General features: G+C 30.8%; 2 protein-coding genes across 2 annotated transcripts; one reads left to right on the forward strand and one right to left on the reverse strand.

Moving 5' to 3' along the window:
- The first annotated feature begins 8,461 nt into the window (after positions 1-8,461).
- Positions 8,462-10,027, forward strand: LOC140816952 (ethylene-responsive transcription factor ESR2-like). The gene has a single exon (XM_073176473.1). The coding sequence runs from the start codon at positions 8,585-8,587 to the stop codon at positions 9,809-9,811; it is 1,227 nt and encodes a 408-aa protein (XP_073032574.1). The 5' UTR covers positions 8,462-8,584; the 3' UTR covers positions 9,812-10,027.
- Positions 10,028-22,492: 12,465 nt separating this feature from the next.
- On the reverse strand, positions 22,493-25,989 carry LOC140815886 (BTB/POZ domain-containing protein At1g67900-like). The gene is made up of 5 exons (XM_073174904.1): positions 25,637-25,989; positions 24,992-25,193; positions 24,769-24,838; positions 23,399-24,667; positions 22,493-23,307 (listed from the first exon to the last, which is right to left on the reverse strand). Exons 2-5 carry the CDS (start codon positions 25,048-25,050, stop codon positions 22,819-22,821), a joined length of 1,887 nt encoding a protein of 628 aa, XP_073031005.1. The 5' UTR covers positions 25,051-25,193; positions 25,637-25,989; the 3' UTR covers positions 22,493-22,818.
- Positions 25,990-26,236: the final 247 nt, after the last annotated feature.

A 26,236-nucleotide genomic window follows, 5' to 3' on the forward strand; every position in this document is an offset into this window, starting at 1 on the left:
ATATGATAAATATATAAATGAACTCGAGATAATTATATAAATGATTTGTATAAATCTCAATAAAATTATTAATATCATTCGATTAACCTTAAAAAAAAAATTGGCTTGACTAACAAAATTAAGGACTCAATTATCATATTATATAATATATAAAATTAGGTAAAATAAATAAATAAATCATGCAAGCATTGTCAGCGCATGAACATATAAAAAGAAATCAAGCAACAAATTTGAAATTATAAAATTTATTATGATAATGTTAATTTTGTCATTACAATTTAATATATAAATTTAATCATTATTATTAAAATCATACCAAACATTAAAAATAATATCATACATCTTATTTATCATTAACTTATCCATATATTATATATCACATGTTTATCCTATCATGTGTATCAAACTATGCCTAAAAGTATTATTTTTTATTGTGAATATTGGTAAAGTTGACCCGTCTCACAGATAAAGATTCGTGAAATCTTCTAATAAGAGACCTACTCTTTAAATTTTATAAAAAAGATAAGTGGGAGAGTCCTAAATTATTTTCAAATAATATGTTCACTAACTTAAATAATTTTTTATTATAAAAAAGATACGTGGAAATATCCTAAATTAATTTCAAATTATTGCCTTCGAATTCAATTTATTTGTAGATGTTAGATTTATGTGTATCTTCTAATTTTTTTTTATATAAATTTTTTGTTTGGCGGGTTCGTCTCAGAATAAATGTTCATTAATCAGTTTTAAGAGATCGTAAAATAATGTTTATATAAAAATATATTTGGGGATGTCGCTTTCAAATTTCAATGAAGTGATAATTATATGTCAATTATCGAATGTTCATAATTTGGTTTAATTTAAATGGCCCTTAATGTGCACATGCTGTAGGCAACCAGCTCCTACAAAATCGTCCTCTTCTTTATTTATTTATTTATTATTTGCCTAAACCGAATAATATTTTTTTCGTATATTCCAGACGATAATCATTCTTTTACTAAGAGTGAGTCTCATGTGAGACCGTCTCATGGATTATAATCTGTGAGACGGGTCAACCCTACCCATATTCACAATAAAAAGTAATACTCTCTGCATAAAAAGTGATACTTTTTCATGGGTGACCCAAATAAGAGATCTGTCTCACAAATAATACCCGTGAGACCGTCTCACACAAGTTTTTGCCTTTTATTAATATCATTAAAATATTTCGTTATTAGTTAGTTAATTTAATAATTTACAAAGATAACAAAAAAAAATACTTATTTTTATATAAAAAAAATAATTATTTAATTTCAATCCATGATGGTTATTGACTATCGACTGAAATAAACCAAATTCATTTGTGAAAGGAAAATTTTCTTGACAACAATGTGAGACTTATATAAAAAATAATAGGGGTTGCAAAATTAAGAGTGAGACACCGCTAGCCAGAGAGAGCACGGACACGACTCGGTGATTTAATATGAAGAAATCAAGTTCTCGAGTCGAGGCATATTGCTGTGTTGTTGTGGAATGTTGAAAAAGTTTAAACATAATACCTAATCGAAGTGTTTGAGAGTTGTTCGTTGAACAAGATTTCGGTTTCATAGAGTTTGCTTCCATAGTTGTTTTATTATTTTGGTGTAAATATTTTGGATGCATTTTGTTAACTTGTTGTGTTAAGAGAGTCTTCGCTAATACACTGAGATTCGATTTGGTTAAAATCTCCCGATTCTTCCATTTAATTAATTGTTTCATAATTAATTGCTTGTCAAATTAAACTATAAACCATGAAAAAACTTGTAGAATTTTCAATCTGGTACTTGTGAAGGATTATTAAGTACTATGATGATATCCAGATGAATTGGGTGAGCATGGTCAGGGCAATCTACCGGATCTGATAAAGGTTTTTGATTAGGGAAATGAGCAAGGGCTATGGCTTCAAACTTAACCTGCAAGCAAGAAGATGAAATCGTGAATGAGCGCCGGAAAGGTGTCCGGAGTAGCAACTCTGATACTTAAGTCAGCATGTTGAAGATGAAGAAAAATGGAAATATATGTAAGTGCTCTAACATACCAAATTCCAGAATCCTCTCTTTGAAATAAATACCTGCTATTTATAGGAGGAAATCCCATAATTATCTTTTTTTCAGTGCTCACCTGCTAATTATAGTAATATGGCTTCCCATACCATGTTTCTGACAATTTTTATCTACGTTTTTATCCAATCTAATCTCATTATTTTCGATGCAACATATTATTTATACATCTATCACTCATTTATCTTACATCAATCAAATCATCAATCATTATCTAATGTCAACCAAATCATTGAATTGAATTACAATATTACCCTTAATAAATAATATTATAAATATTTTATTAATATTTTGAAAAGGACAAAACGATAATATCACATTATCTCAAATTTAATTAAATTAATCAATCAAATCAAACATTATATTAACTATCAGTTTTACATATTTTATTATCGAAAAAAATATTATTTATCTACGTACTACTTGTCTCATACCACTAACCAAACATTATCTAAATATGATAAACTCATAGTTTAATTGCATGTGTTAGCATTTGACATAATTGAAGTACACAATTTAATTTTGGAATCATACTTCATTCCACGAAATTATTATTGGTCCCTTTTTAGAAACAACGGTTCGCCCAACATATTAGGATTTGAATAATCGGAACAACGACTTTGCATAGTATTAAGACTAACTATAAATTGAATATTTAATCCAATCGGATTAGGTTAGGAGTTAGGACATATACATATATTATTGTGACGAAATCATCTGTTACAATTGGTGTTCTAAACTGTACTACGTTTTGTTTCAGGAAGTTTTGTTTGTAAAAATTATTAAAAAATAAATTCACCAAACATCATGCATGAAAAAATAAAATATATCATACACAAAACATTTTATTAATATATTTTTTAATAAAAAAACATCAATTCTTTTTTAATTATTTAAAGTGCTTGAGATACTACTTTCTATCAATTTATTTTTAAAAAATAGATAAATGAAATGTTTTTGTATGTGATTTGTCATATTTTCTTCATGCATAATGTTTAATGCATTTATTTTGTAATAATTTTGCGAACAAGATTTGTTTGAGAAAAAAATGTAACACGTACAGTTTAAAATACCGTATAGAAGATAATTTTGTCATTATATTATTTGGTTATAAGTTAGTAATTATTTACCAAATCATGTTCATCGTAGATATCTGTCATGGACAAATTACTCTAAGAGTTGAAATAAGTTTTTTTTAAAAAAATTATAATCTTATATTCAATAATAATATAGGTGAAAAAATCTCAACTATCCATATCCATTTTTAATACTATTTATATTATTGAGTAAAACAAAGTTTCTGTATAAAAAAATATTATTATTTTACACCACGCGTGCCATAAAGGCCATAGTTATTTCACATATTTGTACTTCTTAAATATAATTATCAAACTTCTTCTGAATTTAATTCCCTTTTATCACAAAATTTTATATAAAAAAACATTTAATTATTTAAAAAAGGATTTTATTTATAATAAGATTATCTGCAGCAGTGTACGAAAATATCCGTAAACTGGAAAAAGCTGGTAAAAATTTCCATTGATTTTACAGCTTTCTGAATCTGACAGTATCTTCCTCTTGTCGTTAAAATCTAGTTGAGAACTTTATTGTTCCCTCCTGCCTATGCCTATTTCTTTCCCTACATCTAATGCATCATTTACTCTCTACTTTTATTTTTATACTTATTATTATTATTTTAATTATTATTTTTTTCTCAACTTTCACAAGAACGAACGGCCAATTCTATCAATTCAATTTTATTCTCCTCTTCAATATATGATTTAATCTTGTGAACTAAAAATATAGTAATATTATGTGTACAACCAAAATTATACAACAATTCTTAAAACACAAAAAAATCAATAAAAAAATTTCATTTATCAACATTTCATGATGAATTCAATACAAAATATCATGATTTAATTGTTATAAATATCGTTGTGCGATATTTTAGTTGTACCTTTAACATTACTCTTAAAAATATATTATGTTATCCATTATCTGGCCAAATAATTAAACATCAACTAAATTGCGTAATGATACGTAAGAACGCATGGATAATAAATTATTGCAGTTCATTATCCAATAATTTCCCCAAACATTTCTGTCAGAGACATTAGTGCGGATAATTAAATGCTGAATAATTTCCCAATACTCCAACCTTGAATTTAGACATAATTTGTTAATTTTTTTCTCGTATAAACTGTTTTTTAAATATATTTTTAACTTTAACTTTAATAAAAGATACCTTGTCACTTGAGAAAATTATAATTCTTGTGTTATTGATTTTGAATTTGGACTACTTCATAATATTACATGTATATGGTGAATTTTTTTATTTATTGAATATAAATACCATTCTTACAATTTTTTAACACGGTTTTCCTTTCTTAAGCTTAAATTTTGACAAATAATTTTTTTTTAAAAAAACATTATTATGACACATTCGAATTTATATATTATATATAACACAGCTTTAAATTATATAGGTAGTGATAAGGTTTTGTCTTTTTGCAAATATAATTTTTTAATTTGAAAATTACAAGTGGTTCCCATGGACATTAAGGTGTTTTAATGCATAATTAGTGGATTATGTATAATTTGGAATACGATATTGTTACAACATTTATTAACTACTAAATGAAGGCCATTACAACTATAACTACGAATGGTACTTAATTATTATCCTAGTTCTTTTTATAAATAAATTTTTTATACATAGAAATCTAATTTTTTTTCATCTATAAATAAATTTCCATTTTTTTAAATTTTAAATCCATAATAATCATCGTTACATCTATAGAAGTACATAAAATTGTAGATTTAAAATCCATCAGACATATTGAAATCATAGCATATTGAATCCATCCATCGAAACGCAACCTCTAAATGACTTATTTCTTGAAATACAAATAAAGAAATTTTGCTGATTCAAATATTTTTACCATTACTCAAAGATGCATTCTATCATTTTCTGACCATCTGCTGCCTCAGGTAAACTCCAAGCTCTAAAGTCAATAATTTGTGCAATTAATTAACTATGACCATTTCAAATAATTATTTTATGAACTCAGTTAATAATTTCCTCATATTTCTCTGTGTAAGTATATAATTTGTCAATTACATGTCTATTAATTCATCTATAATATAAAATCTCATCAAATATTGGATTCTTAACTCTCAATTCATTTATTTACATTGTTTATTTGAAACCGTCGGCCAATGTATTTTGATCATACGAGTAATTTAATATAAAAGTGTAATTTATTTACTAGAATTAGTTAAATACAATCCAATTATATGTTACCTAATGTTGTGATGCTACATTAGAAAAAGATATTTGAATAACTTAACAGTGAGTAGCGAGATAAATATGAAATAATTATTATAAAGATCAATTTTGTGGTTGTGTTTGCATCGACCAGAACTCAATACAAATGTAAAATCAAATAAGCTAATAGTAAAAGGTTTCTTCACTTGGAAAAGTTCAAAATTTCATTTCGCCAACAAACAACGAGTCTCTGCTAAAAGACAAAAATTGTGTGAGATGGTCTCACGGATCGTATAATGTGAGACATATATCTTATTTAGGTCATCCATGAAAACATATTACTTTTTATATTAAGAGTATTATTTTTTACTCTGAATATCGATAAGCTTTACCCGTCTCACAGATAAAAATTCTCGAAATTGTCTCACAAAATAGCTACTAGCCTACTACTACTAAAAAAATAGAGAACACGTACAAATGATTATAAATAATAAACTAATGGAAAATAATTTACAACAAGAAATACAAAATTCTGAGAAAGGGTACAACTTTTAGTGTCCAAATTCTTACATATGGAGACCTTGATCAGAGTCACTCGAAAGAAACAAATCTTATTTAGAAAACAAATTCGGATGCTCCGAAAAAAACAAATACTTTGTAACACAAATAAAATAAAACGCAAAAAATTGGAAAAAAATCTTTTTTTAAAACAAATAATAAAAATCCCGAGAGTACGCAAAATGAGAGACAAAATCTGAGCGCCGCCAGTGTAATCATTCAGAACAAAGGATAAAAGGTGACTTCCTTGAAACTAGTAAACAAAGTCGCACTTCTAATATTTTCTTGCCCGAAAATCGCGATTCTGTTATCACGTTCGATTTAGACATCTTGATCACGACACTTTTTGTTTTTTCTATACTTATTTATGTATATATATTATAATTATAATATTATTAAATAAACATATAATCGAGTTCGATTTCCTTCTAAATAAAGTATTATATTAAAAATTTAACATACGTGTTAAAAGACTATATCTCATAATATATCCAAATTGGTATACTTTAAAATTATGTATTGAAAAAATCAAAAAAATTGTTTATAGAATATAATTAATATGTAACTCACTTTTCTTGGAAATACACGAAGCAATTACTGTAAATCAACAGTAGGCATTTGAAGTCACACATGTCGATTATTTTATGGAAAAGAAAATCCACTTGATGTAACATTTAACAATAATAATGGGTTATTATTTATTATGAGATGCTTCGAAAAATAAATGGCTTTTCAGTTATCTTATCAACAAGATTGAGCCATCTTAGTATCGTAGCTTTTACTTACAAGATTTATATATGTAAAATATTTTAATTTGTCTAATTTAGAAGATCAAACCTTTTCCAACTTGTGTAATTGACTCCGAAATTATGAAAATAATTAAATTTCGCTTTAAAATAAAAAAATATATGAAACAAATTCCATTCAGATATGTTTCTTATATCTGTTTAGTTTTATGCCTATTTTTTTATCAGTTAATTAATATTAATTAACTTATAAATATAGTAGGGGATTAAAAAAAGAACGAAGGAAATATGGGAGAACGAGGGGCAGTGAAGGAATGACAAAGAAATATTTATCTATGGGGTTATGGCTCGAACACGAGAGAGAATGATGTATAAATTACTAAATAATAATATGGTTGTTGAAATTTAATTATTTCATAATTAGAGAATGTTGAGTCGATAAAATATGTATAGAATAATTGGATTGCAAGGAAAATCAAATCATTGCCATTGGATGGATGGATGGATGGATGGTGCCAGCAAAATAATACAAGCATATTCGATATTATATTTTTTTCGCAATCTTTCAATGTAACTTAATTTTCCTCTCTGTTTCAAATATATAAGTTGACTTGTTTTTTATATATATATACAATAGAAATGAATATGTTAGTAACATGAATTTATCCAAAAAGGTTAAATGATTATAAGTTGCATAATAAATATGTTGCTTTTTTGTTACTAATTATCCATAAAATATGCCATTGAGTCCTAAATGATTGAGGTGTGAAATTCGACTATTTAATTTGTTACTAGCTTCTAAAGCAAATTTTACAATTTCAATTTTTTTGAAATAAAAATTATGTCGACTCCTGACACTTATGATTGTGTTAAATATTAAATAAACAAATGAATTTCAAATAATTACTAATTTTCTCATCAGGAAACGAACGTCCAAATTCCAAGTTTAGCACAGCGACCAAAGGATTAGAAAAAGTAAAATATATAGGAGATGCTATATATATATATATATATATATATATATATATATATATATATATATATATATATATATATATATATATATATCACGGATCATAATCTGTGAGACGAGTCAATCTTACCCATATTCACAATAAAAAGTAATACTCTTAGCATAAAAAATAATATTTTTTCATGAATGACCCAAATAAGATATCCGTCTCACAAATATGACCCGTAAGACTGTCTCACACAAGTTTTGCCCTATATATATATATATATATATATATATATATATATATATATATATATATATATATATATATTTGCCACAATTTTATTGTTACCAAAAGTAAATAAATTCAAACATGGCTTTTATTTTTTATTTTTCCTAGAAAAATCAAATTATTTATCTCAATTTTTGTCTCTTATATGTTTAAATTTTAGTAATTTCATTAGTCGGTTTTATAATTATAGTAGTTGTTCGGTGCATATCAGTATCACATTAGTATCACGTCCGAGCTGTAACACGAAAAAAACCCTATATTTGGAAGGGAAAAAAACCAAGAAAAATAGGCAACGAGTTAAAATTGATAATTAACCTAAAATATAAAATGTTGAAGAAACAAACAAATTTATAATTTATTCTTAACCAAGGAAGGTCAGAAAAATATTGATACAGATGTTTTTTGGAATTTAAAAAAACACACACACACACAATTTAATTTATGAATAAGTGGTCATGCAATAACTCCCTCTACCTCCTCCTATCTCTCTGCAGTGAGAGTAAATCAGGATTATAAATACAGCATTATTCCCCGAGCTTCTCCACACGGTTGCAGGTGCAAACTCTCCTACCTAACTCCACAGGAACTCTCCCTGAATCGACAATCTTTCCTATACGTTCTCTAACTAAATTCGCAGAAACATTCCTCCCAATATTCTTGCTTCTTACATACTCAAAATCATCCATGGAAGAAGCCTTGAGGAGACTTAACGGTAATCTCGCCTCGGACTCTGACCTCTTTCCACCCACCTCCGCCGTCCCCAAGCGTTGCACTCCCAACAAGAGGTCTCTCAAGGAAAGCTCCGCCGCCGTCTCTGCTGGCAACACCATGAGGTACCGTGGAGTCCGCCGCCGCCCCTGGGGACGTTACGCGGCTGAGATAAGAGACCCTCAGTCGAAAGAAAGGCGGTGGCTCGGAACTTTTGACACGGCGGAGGAGGCTGCGTGTGCTTATGATTGTGCAGCTCGGGCCATGCGAGGTGTTAAGGCGAGAACGAACTTTGTTTACCCTACTTCTCCCACGCACCCAGCTGCGGAAAACCTCATCGCTTCGTTTAATTATCAGAAGCCATCGCAACCCGGAATTTTTGGCTCTCGTCCGTTTGTTTCATCGCCGTCTTTTGAAAACCCTAATCTCGATTTCGATGGATCTTCGTTTAGAGCAAATAACTACAACAATAGTTCCATCAACATGCTTTTGCTTCGAGACTATTTCAACTCTTCCTACTCCAAGTACTCCGATTATTCTTCTTCTTCTGTCAACTTTCCCCAGCAAGAACATATGACCTCAAATTTTCTAGGCAGTTCCTGTTCCTCTCAAAATGCTTTCATGGGACCCTCTTCCTTGATGAATCTGTCATGTGATACAACTTCTCAAGCTACCTGTGTGAACACAACAATTGTTTCTAATTCCACCTTCAAGGGTTCTTCTTTGAACTCACACAAATTCGGTGATCATGAAAATATTACTCCTGGAACATGTTTAACAAGCACGGATACAGCTGACGTCTTAGACTTTTTCCCTTCCGAGAGGTCTGGTTCGGGTTTATTACAAGAAGTTCTAAACGGGTTTTTCCCGAGGCCTAAGGCGGTTGTTAAGCCCGAGCCGCTGTCTATTGCTTGCAATACATTTACTCCGCCGATGGCTGAAATTACCACGAAATTCGAGTTCCCAGTGAAGAATACAAACGGTCAGGATAATGATTGTTTAGGGCTTTCCATTGATAATCATCTAAGAATTTCTCCACACTCCGAAAATTTCTTCGGTGTCGAATTAAACCCTACCACTTCTTTCGGCCATGATTTCCACTCTTCAGACATGCAGATGAATGGATCAAATGGAATTCTAGGAGACATTTTTCATTATCAGGAAGCTTTGAATTCGTTCGCAGCCAAAGTGCAGAATGCTTGAAACATGTTTATCAGTAGATCGAAATGTATTATTTATTACTGTATTTAGGTTCTATCACCGGAGATCGAAAAGTTGGTTGATTAAACAAGTTTGTGTCTCTCCCACTACGTATTAGTACTGTGCTTCATGCATTTCTGTGTACTAATTGTCTAATTTATTGCTTTACGAATACTTCGTTATTTCTTCAATGCAATTTGAATATTTTGATTCTGTTAATCGCGGATTGTGTTTTGGATTCATATAATTTACGCAACTAGTTAATATTCTATTGTTTTTCTTCATACAAGAAAACTTTTAATAATTTATAGAAATTAATTTTTTAACATAAGTTCCAATCTTAATCAAATTTCCAGTACCTTGTGGATTTGATTCAGTGAAGATTTCGTTTCCTTAAAGATCCTTCCACGGCCGAAAAAAGTTAGTACTTTGCATGCTTTTTTCCCACTTGGGGGTCTTTTCTTGAGTTGACCTTCTTTTTGTGCGATGTTTTTACAATTTTTTAGGTTTAAAAATTTTATTTTTAAACTAGCAAGAAAATATAATTCGTCTCAATGATATATATTCTCAATACAAGAAAATTAAAACTATGTATGATGTATTAATATTCTCTATAATAAAATTTCATCTTTTTATGAAGATCAGTTACACTTATCATACGTATGAAATAAACTGCACACGTAGTATTGTCTACGTAACAATGATTGAGTAATATTATTGCTATATCATATGTAATGGTTAATGATTTATTAAACTTTATACATTATACTTTAAAAATTGTATACTTTTATTATTATAATATCATTATTTCATCAACATATTGAAATTTCTTATAATGCATGATTAATTGTTTGGTTGGGAAACATTTTCTTGGACACATTTATGTACGGAAGTCGCATCCGAATGGAAAATATCTTATCACGAGCTCCTTTAAATTCGGGGAAGTAATTCCATGTTTTTTTAAAGAGCAGGTACGTCGTGTTGTGTTCCTTTCAAGATCATTGATATCCGAAGCTATGATTGTGATCGAAAAAACTAGTTGCTGGTGGGAAAAATATTAAAAGAGGGCCTTTCTCAACTTTAATGAATTAGATGATTTCCCTCTCCATTACATTATGCATTTTACTTGATTTTTAGCTAGCTCATGTAGGAAAATCTTTCATTCAACAAGAGCAAGCATAATCCACGATTAAGATTTGAGTCTAGTTCGTTATTTTTGTCAAAAAAAATTTACCTTTAGTCTTTTATAACGCGATTTTGGCATATATAAGGCTGACTTGTATCAACGTAACGCTTAAGTGCACAACACCACGTCTGTATTCGTAGTGAAATGATTAAAACAGTAAGAAATTGAAATACGTAACTGAAAGTCTAAGTCTCTGCTGTTTTAACAATATAGAATACCAAATTGAAAATAGAAAACCGGATATGACGAAAATTATAATTTTCTCGTTTTCAAAAAAAAATATATAATCGTTTTTCCATTAAGCAAATGAAAATTGACCTGAAAATAAATTAGTTAAGAAACATCCAAGACATTTTCTTCAGCGTATTAAATTATGTCACCCGTAATGTAATGTAATGCATTGCAATTGAGATTCATATTAATTGTCACAACATGGATGCATGGTAATAACCATTTAATTAATTTTATTTAATATTAACGTGATTTTGGATTCGATGTAGGGATTATTGTTTCCTTTCCATATTTTTTTTTATATTCTAAATTCCGAAGTTTTATATGCTACACTCGGATTGTTTCTCTATAATAAAACTTAATTCTTTTTATCGATAACATGTCATGTCAAATTCCATTCAAATATGTGAGGTTGATTTGAATACATTTGGAGACGTTATTTTTCAAAAATTAAGTTTGACGAAGATTATTTCCCGGAATTTCCCATCAATCTTATGTCACAATGGACTAAGTTACGTAATTAACAATAATTAAGTGGGATGGACCATTTAATTAATCGATGGAGTGAATAGATAATATATATAAATATGTGGACGCCCCTATTAATTAATTACCTAGTCTCGCCCTTGTTATTCAAAGTTTGTATAGTAACAAATAGTACTATTGTTGATGCGTAACGCTTAAATATTATTATCTAATAAAAATTTAAAATGTGGGTTGTGATATGGATTGAAATTTGATAGTATTTATAGTAAATTCATAATTTTTATTTGAGTTTAACATTATTTTGTCAACATAAAATTAAATATTTAGTTATAGGGTTTCATCGTTATTAATTACACAACTAGTATGGACGATGTTAAGTCGATAAATTCTGACTAGATAAAACTTGATTTAATAATTAACAATTAATTAAATCTAAAATTCTGACTATATAAAACTTGATTTAATAATTAACAATTAATTAAATCTAAGAGTAATACCATCCTTATTAATTACACAACTAGTACTATGGACGATGCTAAATCGAAATACATGAATTAAAATTACTTTAAATTTGGGTGAGGTTTTGTATTAGTTATCCCAAACTTACCAACCTTTCATGTGACTCTTGTTTAATACTTGCATTAAAAAATAGTAATGTTATCTTTATTTTTCAATTCTTTCATCTCATTCCACGAATCAAACGATGTCTAATGCGAATAATCTGCGCGTAAATACCTGCCATATAGTATTATATTAGAGAAGTTGTGCTAATTCTGAATCAATTAAAACCTAGAAGTAGTATTGATCCACTCGACAAAAACGTAAGCATCGGGTGACAAGTACCATCGAGTGACGAAGTATTCCAACGACACGTCCGAAGGAATAAAGACCAAAGGCAAACCACATTCGTGCCCATGTTGGTATTATAAGTTAGATAATTAAATTTTGAAATACCAAAAGGGAAAAAAACAACAACAAATCTTCTATAAAAAAATTAAAATTTATTTTGTGTCAATTACTTCTAAGTTTTCTTTATAATAAAATAGATGAGGTTAGGACAAGGTATTTCTTTATTATTGTAACCACACTATTGAGAGAATTGTGCACATGGGTTTCTTGTTTTGTGATAAATATCGACACTTATGGAATAGACATGTTGTTGTACCCGACTTCTACTTCCCTTTTTTTAATTATTGGGTGGTATTTGTACCAAAACATATCATTTTAATGCTTCCACTTATTGGAGGAATTCTATAGGTATAGTAAGTAGATCTCGAGAGTCTATCCCTTCATATAAAGAATATGGGGTTTTTTTTTTTTTTTTTGTCGTCGACCCTTCATACATGTGTCGTAGTCGTGGTCGTTGTTGTGATCGTGATCGGGATGTGGCATGATCATATGCTTTTCAAATATTGTGGAAATAATCTGATGTTTGGATTGAATACTTGCTTGTCTATGTTTTTAAAAACTTACAAACTTTATTTTTTTTTAATAAAAAATAGAAATGATGACACAATTAAGGGTTGCGAAAGCGCGTATATTTAAATGAGGGTATAACTAAATTTTGAAACGGGGTGCTGCCTATTCTTTAAATGCAAACTTCATGAACATCTATTATTGTTTTGATATTTATTATTGCAATAAAGACATATTGATGAGTAAGTAAATTAGTAAGACATCATATTATTAATTGAGAAATTAATAATAATTATACAATTGTTGGGTTGGGATGTGTGTGAAAAATATTGTCCCGATTGAAAAAGATTTTGTCCCCTTGGGATTAATTTATTTTTAAAGAAAAATAATTACTTATAAAAATCTAATTCAAATATGAAACATTTAATAATTTTTGGGATGTATTGTTTGAATAGAATTTGGAATTATGTGCAATACTATACATTATTAAGAAAGATGCCCGATCTTAATTTATTCTAGACACATTAAATTTCTTTCTACCAAGATATACTTACATAAAAATTAATTAACCGTATAACTATTACATATTATATGAGAATTTAATATAAATACACACATTATATGCCAAAAAAATCAGCAGCATTTACTAAAAATTTGGATTAGTTGTTAGGAAAATACGTACATACAAATAAAATAAAGTGACTGGATTTTGGAAACTTATTATACCATGGAATTAAGTTAATTTTTATCGATGATTTGAAGTATTTACTCTTAAATTTATTCGTCGAGTTGTAGATTTCGTTTTGATTAAATGATTTTATGTTGTAAGATTAAGATTTTTTGTTTTAAACTTCTTTGATTAAGAAATTGAAATTAAATGTATTGTTATTGTGAAAAACAATGGAAAATAAATATAATATATTTAAAATTGTTGTGAAAAAGTAAAAATTTATGGTAAAATCAAAAATTTCAAACTCTCAAAATTTTTTAAACTACACACTTTATAATATTTTTCTCTCTACTTAATTGTGAATTTCTTCACAAATGGTTAGCCTATTTATAGAATTTCTTTACAAATAATCCAAAAATAAAATACATCATTACCCACATCATCACACACTAATTTTCAATATTTACAACTCTTATTTTCAACATTCAAATATTCAACATTCAAATATTCAATACACACATTTTAAATATTAATTTTCAACACTCCCCCTTGTGATGATGATCATAATGATTGTCTTCATTACGTGTTTTTATGATGCCTCGTTAAAAACTTTACTAGGAAAAACCTATTGGGATAAAAACCATAGTAAGAGAAAAAGAGTGCAGTAACGTAAACTCTCCCTCATGTTGACACGAACAATTCTTCACAAATTTCGTAGATTGCGCATCCCAATGTTATATATATTATTATCAAGTGATCCATATAAGTAAACTGTAACAACATCCATAAGACGCATTTCTAAATTTTCAGATACTGCCAAGCTAATCAAATACTGAAACGTAATTGCATCCATCACGGGAGAATATGTTTCTTCATAATCAATTCCAGGTCTTTGAGAAAAATCTTGTGCAACAAGTCGAGCTTTATATCTTACTATTTCATTTTTATCATTTCGCTTTTGAATAAAAACCCATTTGTATCCAACAAATTTTACACCTTCAGGTGTAAGGACTATAGGTCCAAAAACATTACGTTTATTTAGCGAATCCAATTCAACCTGGATGACTTCTTTCCATTTTATCCAATTCTACCGATTTTTAAATTCACCAAAAGATTTTGGTTCATGATCTTCATTATTATTTATGATGTCGATTGCCACATTATAAGAAAATATATCATCAATTTCTTCTATATCTTTTCGGTTCCATATTTTTTCAGTATTAATGTAATTGATAGAGATTTCATGATTCTCGTCAGTTTTTGGTTCTGACATAACATTTTCATCATCATTTGTTTCATCAGGAACATCATTCTCTATTTTGTGATCATCATTCTTTATTTTGTGATCATCGTGTTTCTCTATTAATTTTCTTTTTCGAGGATTTTTATCCTTGGAACCTACTGGCCTTCTACGCTTCAGGCGATTAATGACATCATGAGTATCTTCCATCTGTTTCTTTGGAATTTCAATTCGAGCAGGGGCATTTGCAGCATGTATATATGATTTAGTTGCCCCTTTTGTGTCTGCAAATGCATCTGGTATTTGATTTGCTATTCTTTGCAAGTGTACAATTTGATGTACATCTTTTTCACATTATTTTGTTCTTGGATCCAGATGTAACAATGATGATACATACCATGTAATTTCCTTTTCGGTATGTTTCTATTCTCCCCCTAACATTGAGAAGATTTCCTCATTAAAATGACAATCAGCAAAACGTGCTGTGAACACGTCGCATGTCTGAGGTTCAAGATATCGAATGATTGATGGACTATCATAACCGATATAAATTCCAACCTTTATTTGAGGTCTCATTTTCTTTCGTTGCGGTGGTGCAATAGACACATACACCATACATCAAAAAATTCTCAGATGAGAAATGTCTGGTTCTTTACCAAATGCAAGCTGCAATGAGAAGTATTTATGATATGCACTTGGTCTGATGCGAATTAATGAAGCAGGATGTAAAATTGCATTTCCCTATATAGAAATAGGGAGCTTTGTTTTCATAATCATTAGTCTAGCAATCATTTGCAGATGTTTAATCAATGATTCAGCCAATCCATTCTGTGTATGTACATGAGCAACAAGATGCTCAACAATGATTCTCATAGACATACAATAATCATTGAAAGTTTGGGAAGTAAATTCACCAGCACTATCAAGTCTAATTTTCTTGATTGTATAATCGGAAAATTGATTCCTCAATTTTATTATTTGAGCAAGTAATCTTGCAAATGCAACATTTCGAGTTGACAATAAACATACATGTGACCATCTGCTGGAGGTATCAATCAATACCATAAAGTATCTGAATGGTCCACATGGTGGATGAATTGGTCCGCAAATATCACTATGAATACGTTCAAAAACATTGGTGATTCAGTTTGGATTTTGACTGGTGGTTGTCTTATAACAAGTTTTCCAAGAGAACATGCTTTACATTGAAATTTATTATTCTGAAAGATCTTCTGGTCTTTCAGCGGATTAGCATATGTATTTTCTATAATTCTTCGCATCATTGTTGAACCAGGATGTCCAATCGATCATGCCAATTGGTTAATATTGAAGAATTATCAACTACCATGTTTGATTCAATGTGACTTATATGTGTATAATGTAATCCATTAGAGAGTATTTGTAGTTTTTCAATCACATATTTCTTTTCTGATTTATATGGGATAAGACACATATATTTCGCATTCCCTTCATTCATTGTTTGAGTATCATACCCATGTGAATATATATCATTAAAACTCAACAAATTTCTTTTCGATTGTGGTGAATATAAAGTATCATTGATAAAAAATTTTGTAACATTAGGTAACAAAAATTGTGCTTTACCACATCCTTTAATCAAGTCTACAGGACTTGATATTGTATTCACCGCTGTTTTTGTTGGTTTTAGTTCCTAGAAATATCTTTTATTTCGGAGGATAGTGTGCGTTGTACCACTATCGGGTATGCAAACTTCAGCTTTTCTCATAGCATTTTCCATTTTTGAACTTCAAAAAAATATGCAATGAAATAAAATTACTAGAAATATATATTTAAATATAACACATATCATAATTATACAATACAACATTATTATTTGAATACATGAAAAATAAATTATTGTACATTTATATTCTACCACTATATTGTTCATTTTCAGAGAAAAAATTGAGAAAATCTTCAGCATCAATATTGTTCGTTTCTATCCCACCAACATATTGATCATTTCCAGAAAAATCATTCATAAAATCACCAGCATCAAAATGAGTTGAATCACTCAAACGGTCACTGCATTCAGTGAAGTTGGTCTCATTTTCTTTCCCTTTTAATGATTCTTTATAAAGTTTACAAAGATGCTCAGGGGCTCGACAAATACGGAACCAATGTCCTGGAGTACCACATCTGAAACAAGAACTTTCATATCTTTTTGAGTGATTCTCATTAACACTTGTATTCTCATGATGCCTTTTCAGTGGATGGTTGAGGACGCTATTTTGAGATGGGTTATAAAAATAACTATCTCTATTTTTTTCAAAACCACGGTCTCGACCACGACCACGGCCAATTCCACGTCCTCGACCTCGACCAATATCTTGTCTTTGAATTTGATTTTGGTTTCGAGGTTTAAATTCATTTTTACTTACAGCATTTACTTCTGGAAATGCTGTTGATCCAGTGGGTCGAGACTGATGATTTCTCATTAATAGCTCGTTGTTCTTTTCCGCCACAAGAAGACAAGCGGTGAGTTCCAGAATATCTCGCAAATCTACGTACTCTATATTGTTGCTGTAGAGTAATATTTGATGCATGAAACGTGGAAAATGTTTTTTCAAGCATTTCCGATTCTGTGACCTCATGTCCACAAAATTTTAGCTGCGAGATTATTCGATACATCGCTGAATTGTAATCATTGACTTTCTTAAAATCTTGGAATCTCAACATATTTCATTCATCACGGGCGGTCGGAAGTATAACTTGCCTTATATGTTCAAATCTTTCTTTCAATCCTTTCCACAGAGCCATGAGATCTTTTTCGATGAGATATTCACATTTTAAACCGTCATCGAGATGTCGACGTAAAAATATTATAGCTTTTGCCTTTTCTTGTGATGAAGATTTACCATTTTCTTTAATGGTCTTGCTTAGACCCAATGACTCAACATGCATTTCTACATCGAGAGTCCATGGCATATAATTTTTTCCCGTGATGTCGAGCGCAACAAATTCGAGCTTTGTCAAATTTGACATGGTGGTACTAAAAAAATTACGATGCATTTTATAAGTTAATGAAATTGCAATACAAAGTAATGGATATACAACAAGTACAAGCATTCGTAAAAATAAACAAAACACACGAGGAGTATTTTCTCCAATAAATACAAAACTCGTGAGTATGATAACCAAAATAATTAAAAATAACCTGGAGAAAGCCATCTTCTTTTTTCTTCGAAAAATTTGATGAAGAATAATTTTTAGAGAAGAAGAGAAAGTTGGAGTGATTGAATGTGTTTGTGAGATCATATTTATAAGGCAAAAACTTGCCGTTTTTTACCGTTTATGACCGTTGGTGTACAAAAAAATAAAGGTATGTATTTGTATAATTTTATGGTGATAATTGATGTATATAATATTAGACATGTTTAAATAATTATATATATCATATCACATTATTATAATGAAGTGTCATAATTTATTTTATTTAAAAACCTTATAGGCTTTTATACTTGTCGTATCCCTTATCGGGAGTGTGAGATGCTGTCTTAACATCATCCCAGGATTTATAACAAGTTTTTGAAAAATTATTTATTATATAATAACATTATATTATATATTAAATATATACACAATAAATAAACAGTAAAATGAATATTATTACTTTTGTTACCTTTTTCTTCTGTTTTGGAGCTTGGAAAAATATGGAGGACTTTTAGAGCTTCGTGCTGATAACGTGTTGTGAAAAAGTAAAAATTTATGGTGAAAAGTAAAAATCTCAAACTCTCAAAATTTACCAAACTACACACTTTATAATATTTTTCATTCTACTCAATTGTGAATTTCTTCACAAATGGTGAGCCTATTTATAAAATTTCTTTACAAATAATCCAAAAATAAAATACATCGTTACCTACATCATCACACACTAATTTTCAATATTTACAACTCTTATTTTCAACATTCAAATATTCAATACACACATTTTAAATATTAATTTTCAACAAAAATCACTGAAAAATAATTTATCAGCCACTTAATATATTATCGAGTATGAATCATTCGTTTTAGTAGTGAGTTCTTTGACTTAACTCGTCTTTTAGCGATTAGCATTAATTTTGAGAATGTGACAAGTTAGATATACACATTAATATATATATATATATATATATATATATATATATATATATATATATATTTATATATAATGTTGCTGTCATGATATTATCAAAGTTAATGCATTAAGTAAACACTTTTGATTAATGGTCAAGAGTTCTATTATTTTACCAAGACTTTTTCGAACGAACAAGCTCAATATTGTTTATCTTATTAGCGTGATTTGTAGGCTATTACGTTAGTTTGAAGTTTATTCAGTGCGTATCGATGATAGATGCTGCGGGTTTTGAAAATATTTGCCCTCGAGTCAAATGATGTCTAACATAACATGTTATTGTGAAAAATAAAAGTATGTCTTAAATTGAAAATTTACCGATATTTTGGTAACTAAGTTAATTTAAATCAAATATTTCACTTTTAGAATCAATAATATTCCAAAAAAATACATTTTAAGTTCAAATCATCATCATATATTCAATATATGACCGTGCATTTTTGCATCATTTTCTTGATATTTTTTTGCACCATTTTTTTTAATAATAAAAATGTATGTTTGCATCATTTTTCATGGGACCCCATATTATTAGATCATAGCAGTTTTGGGCTATTTGTTTACCCAAAGTATTAAGGGCCTGGACATGAAATAAAAATGGCCCAATGATCCTTGTTCAAATATTTTTGGGTTTATTTCGGATCCATAAAGTGGATCCTAAAAATAACCCATTTAGTCAAATTTGGTTTAGAGAGATTAGAATAAACCGTAATGAATTTTTTAAAAATATTTAACTTTGTCACGAAGTAGATTAAACCCAAAAATATTTTTATACTTCTTAACTTTTTAAAAAAACAAAGTGTTTCTTTGTGTATTTTGCTGCTTCCGAATTTTTTGCGTTCTCTTCAAACATCTTAGACTATAACTCCTAGACTTATCAAAGAATTTAGGCCATCTGGTTACAGGAGCCTTAAAATCAAGGGAAAATTAAATACCTTTAGCTCCATCAAAGTAAACGTATACTTTGACAAAAACTTGTGTGAGATGGTCTCGCAGGTCATATTTTGTAAGATAAATCTCTTATTTAGGTCATCCATGAAAAAGTAATACTTTTAATATGTTAAGAGTATTATTTTTTATTGTGAATATCGGTAGAGTTGACTCATCTCATAGATAAAGATTCGTGAGACCGTCTCATAAGAAACAATCTCTCACAAGATTCGAACTGACCACTCAAATCGTTTTAACCTATTTAGAAGGAAAAAAATACATAACCACCTCATTTTTCTACCTTCCAACTCAACTCTTCTCCTCTTCATGACTTCTAAAATAATTTTCAGGTGGCAGGATATTTCGAAATGGCACCTTATCCTCCATTAACCAATGGATTTGACCTTAAGCCACATAAGATGCTTGAAATTGAATAAATTTGAAAGTGGAGAGTGAAAAGTGAAATCGACCTTTCACAAGAATGTCTGCCATGATAATAATATTAGGTATGGAACTTGGGACCCCTTTAAAAGTGTTCTATATATAATCTTTCTCTTTCTCATGAATCCATGAATGATCCAACAAGAACCCAAAAACAAAAGGAAAAAGATTTAGCAAATGGAATCCCTATTTGTTTTGGTATTTTACATGTATTTACAAGAGTGGTTGAATCTTTACGAAAAGTTAGTGATTACTTTTGGTGTGAAAATAATGGAGACTAGTCTATGGCAAAAACTTGTGTGAGACGGTCTCACGGGTCGTCTTCGTGAGACGGATCTCTTATTTGGGTCATCCATGAAAAAGTCTTACTTTTATGCCTAAAGTATTACTTTTTATTGTACATAATGTGTAGGGTTGACCCGTCTCACAGATTAAGATCCGTGAGACGGTCTCACATGCGACCCACTCCTAGTCTATTAACACCCGTGAAAAATTACTGGATTTATTTGATCACTCTTTGGACCGATTGGAAAAACTCATAATGTGAAAATGCAAAACTTGGTGAGACGGTCTCACGGGTCATATTTGTGAGACGGATCTCTTATTTGGGTCATCCATGAAAAAGTATTACTTTTTATGCTAAAAGTATTACTTTTTATTGTGAATATGGGAGGGTTGACCCGTATCACAGATTAAGATCCATGAGACGGTCTCACATTGAGACCTACTTATGTGAAAAAATATGATAAACATAAAGAAAAAAAAATTGTTTCTTGTTACATGTTTTAAGGTTTTGGTGTGATTATCTAAGTATTTTAGTTGTAAAAAACTTAAATACTGGAATTGGATATTATTAGTAAAATCCAACCCACCCTATGAATTTAGCCCAACAATGAACATAACGAATGCATCACCTTTCTTATCCTTACCCAAATCCACATCACTTTCCCCATCAATCTTTTATTTAAACCAAATTCCGATTTTTGAAAACAAGTTGCATGGTCTACTTCTCTTGCCCTCCAAAGGTGCAAGTTAGGATAAGTCATCAGAATCATTTTGGTTAATCTTTACAATCTTGTTTGCAATCCATTCTGACTTTCTTGATCGTTTCATCACGGAGAGAACAAACGATGGAAAACGAAGTGGTGATAATAAATGATAGGAAAACTGAATGTTTGTCGCGGGAATCATCGAATGTCCTATCTCCAATATCAAAAACGGTGAATGGTGGAGGGATCTCCAGGCAAGGTAGTGTTACCAAGTACAACTGTTTGTGTTCTCCTACCACGCATGCGGGCTCGTTTCGTTGCAGGTTGCATCGTTCTCCGAGCCTCCACCAGACAAAGAGCATCGACTCCCCGGCCTGCCTGGATTCACAATCTAAGGCATAATCTATGTTTGAATGTTCTTTATCATGATATGTGTAAGAAGGATGCTACTCAATTATCAGTAAAGATTTGAATGGGTGAAATCCAATTGTGCTATGTATTTTCATTTTTCATGTTCTTATATGTCATGGATCTGTTGCTTTTATACAGTTCCTGGAAAAGGGTCTAAGAGAAGTTTGTTAGTTTCCCGATGAATTTTTATTCATTTTCTAATCCACGGATTAAAGGATTATTTGTGTTAACAAATCCTGACCAGTAAACCATAATCAAACTTGTGGCAATAATTTTTTCCACGCCAGCTCCCTGAGTTTCATTTTTAGCTTTTGAAAAGGATAGCAGAATAAAGAAAGAGCAAGCTTGTTTTTGGTCTGTACATTTTGTTTTACCAGTATTCTCAAGTTTTACTGTTGAAACAATGATTGATTCACTGTTCATGAATTTAAGATCAGTTCTATCTAATGGAGCTTACACGATCAAGAAAATTACTTCAACAAGTTTATAAGAACAGCACTTGAATATTATATGGTCAAAATGTAAGAGATAAACAAGATGGTAAAGTGTAGGAAATCCATTCATCAAATGCTTATAGGAAAGAGCAACTTTTTCAACATTTAGTTCTACAAGTGCCCCTATACTAGTTTTAAACAGACATATGTTCCTAAACAAGATTCTTTCCCTCCTGTCAATAATATTTGCTTACTTGGTTTTTTTATTAAGCAAGGATTACACCACTAATTCACAAGGGATAATGTTTTTTTCCCTAATCATTACTAGGGTTCTTCAAGAATCAGGGGACAAAAGAGACTAAATACAAGGCACAGTATAATTTACCCTGGAGAAAGAACCAACCATCCCTCCAAACAAGAAAAAACCAACAAAATTTCTCAGTTCTTTTCACTCACACTTCTGTTGATTGGCCACAGCTTGGTGAACATCCTTTTAGGCCTATTTGGAATCATACAGAACGAATTTGCCTTTGTACATTTCTCGATTCCATTTGGAAACACATTTTCATCCAATTGATCATCCTCAGCAAGCTTCATTTTAAGCGTGGAAACATTGGATTTTGGTGATTTTAAGCCTGACACACTCCATTGATCCTCTGAGGGAATAGTATTGGCAGTGATCATGGATGTAGCCTTCGCAGGATTCTTCTGCACCGCTAATAATGCCTTGATATTATTTGGAAACTCGGCCAGTTTTCCACCGTTCATGGCAGCTCGAGCTTGCTCAAAGAAAAGCACTTGAACCACCACCCTTAATGGGAGCATCTCGTTTTGAGCAGCGTGCATACATGCTTCTACCGATAGCTTTTTGCAGTCTAATATTTGGCATAGCCGTTTTCTTTCACTCTTGTTGAGCTCCGGATGCCCCTGCTTGACATGAAATAAAAGGTTCAGTATAAAAATTTCATTATTTCCTTGGAAGCTGCTAACAATATGAAATTGTCTTTTATTTTTCTACCTTAAGGTAAATGTCGATGGCTTTGTAAAGATCATCATGATCAAGCCTGGAAAATTCGGGGATTGATTCAGCAATGGCAATGAACTTTGACAACGCCAAATTCTTGTCTGTAGCTATCTCTTGTAAATATCCATCCACAAGCTTTGCCACCTTGAGTTTGGAACTATGTGATGCAGAAGACGATCTCCTACTTTCTTGAAACTCCAAATCGATGTTTTCTGCAGATCGAGACCTTCGCCTCTCGAAATTGGTTTTGCTTCTCGGAGGACTAATTGGTGGACTCTGCCCTTGCAACATAAACTGCTCCAAAATGATCAATACAACATCAACATCATACACTGTGTCGTTTGTGGATGTCAAAGATGGCACTAACAGATCACCAACTGTGGCATCTTCTAATTGAAGCCCAACCCTTCTTGCCAATTCCATCTTTGATGACGAAGAAGCTTTCAGTATGTTAGCAGCTTTCAATAGTTTTGACAGAAAACTGCAAGAAACAGCGCGTTTCTCCACTGGCAACAAACTAACAATTGATTCCAGCAGCACCCTGTGTTTCCTAGTAGCTTCTGCAGTCGAATCCAACTCGTTGTCTGATTCTACTCCCTTCTCAATACTAATGTACTTCGAGATATTCGGTAGCCACCGTGATGCATAGATTCGCAACGCATCACCAATGAGAGCCGAAGGAACCTTGCCGCCAGATTTGAGGGCTATCATTGCTCTCCAATAAAGATCAATCCCTAAATCTGCTAAATCTTCAGCCCACCATCCTTTGCTACTACTTGTAGTCTTATGCCTATGGCTCTCCGACCCATTCCACGACATGTCATCTCGACCACGTCTCGAATAACTGTGTGACAAGTTAATCTTTGTGGGATGAGCTAAAACTTTTGAAGCAATGGCTTCAATGCATCTGCCTGTGATTCGAAGGTTCTCGGACCACAAAGAAAAGGCTTTCGTGCTTTGTAAAGTTACAATTGAGTCCCTCCATCCCTGGAGGATACAAGAAGTCAAAAACACTTCAATCTTGTATATTAGATTACCCTTATCGATATCTTCTGTCATTTGAAGATACTCTGCTGCACATCGAACCGACACAATGTTGAAAGCACTGAGAGTGATCGTGATTCCGTAGCAGAATTTTGCGCACATTTCGAAGGCCTCGACTCCTCCAGGATAGTCATGGAGATGGATTATTTGAATTTGTGAGGCTTCTGAGTTTTCCGCACATAACCTCTGCAAGCGCAAGCACTTGGACAGCATGGGAAACTGCAGCGGTGAAAATTTTGGAATTCAATAGCCATAAGTTATCTTTATTTCTGTATAATTTTTCTTGTTATATAACTCATAAAAATCGTCTGTAAATTCACCTTATGCAGTAGATATCTATTTCCCTTCACTTGAATGGTAAGATCACTTGAAACTTCAGAAGACACGGACCTAAAAATCAAGAAAAGCAAAACTCTGATTCTTCTTCATTGAACAAGCATCTCAAAATGACGCCATATTAAAGAATTCTCGCGCCAAATCTTGAAAAGCAGCCCGAAAATTGATAATTTTTTAATAGAAAATTTTAGAAGAAAGAAAACTCACCTCACGGCCTCACTGGTGTAGAAAGTATCAGGCCGGGATCCAAGTTTCATATACTTCATTTCTGATGCTTCTAAATTGCTGCAAAACTATGGTGTTTTACTAAAAGGGCAGCACCATTTCTGGATCAGACAAAAACCAATATCTCCACTGTGGATAGCTTCACTTTTTTACGACACCCTACCAGGAAAAGATCCACCTCCAGCTGCAAGCAATAGATTTTGTCGGAAACCAGACTTCCACTACCAATTTTCTTATTTTTTTTAAATAAAAAAATCAAAACTAAAACAAAAAGATTCAATCCCACCAAAGCTCGATAAAAATATAAGTTGATAAAGGAACAAATATGCAGAATTTTGATGAAAGATGAGGAATTTCAAGAACTAATTAAGCTGACTTCCCCACGGAAAATCATTCCCTCAGAAAACCTTGTCAATTCAATCAAATTCTTGATATGACTAAGCAAAAGAAACCACCGATATCGTCGAAAGAATCGACGAAACTTCAGTTTTCGCGTGACATCCCTTATTAAAAGCAAGCGGAAAAACATGCAAATACAAAAAAAGTTGCAGATTTCAAGAAACATAGACTAAGATCTGAGCAATTAAACCAGTAAATAATTTATGGTCGTTTTCAATTTGTACTCACAACTGCCAATTCGCGGTTGGCTGTTTCTTCCTTTAATTTGAGGAGATAAAGTTTAAACTAAGCTAGCTAAACCAGTACTGCTACGCCAGCGTGCACGTCCTTATCCAGCACCCACTTCCTCATCATTGCAACAGCAATTTTTACTAGCGCCATTCTTGATTCTTCACCATCACCCCCGGATTATTTTATTCAAACTCTACTTCATAACCAAAATTCTACGCCGCTATACACCCAAGAATGCATATAATTTGTTTTCACAAATTTATATACGTTTTCTGAAAAAGAGTGCGTGTGAAAAAAAATAGTAGGAAAAAAGAATTAAAGGATGCTGCTTTATTAAAAAAAAAAAAAAGGAGGAATAGGTATCACCATCAATGGTGGCTTCTTCAAAATTTTTGAAATTATATAAAATTTTCAGATCACAACTGCCCTTGTTTTTCTTCAAAATAACACATCACTTTTTCTTCCATTAATGCATGGGGGCCATGCAAAAATTAATTCTCGTGTGAAATACAGAAAAATGAAATGAGTTTCCAAAATATTTGGTTTTACTTTTATATTGTTTCGATATATATATATATATATATATATATATATATA

The sequence above is a fragment of the Primulina eburnea genome, chromosome 16 (assembly GCF_022965805.1).
Source record: "Primulina eburnea isolate SZY01 chromosome 16, ASM2296580v1, whole genome shotgun sequence".
NCBI classification, from domain to species: domain Eukaryota; kingdom Viridiplantae; phylum Streptophyta; class Magnoliopsida; order Lamiales; family Gesneriaceae; genus Primulina; species Primulina eburnea.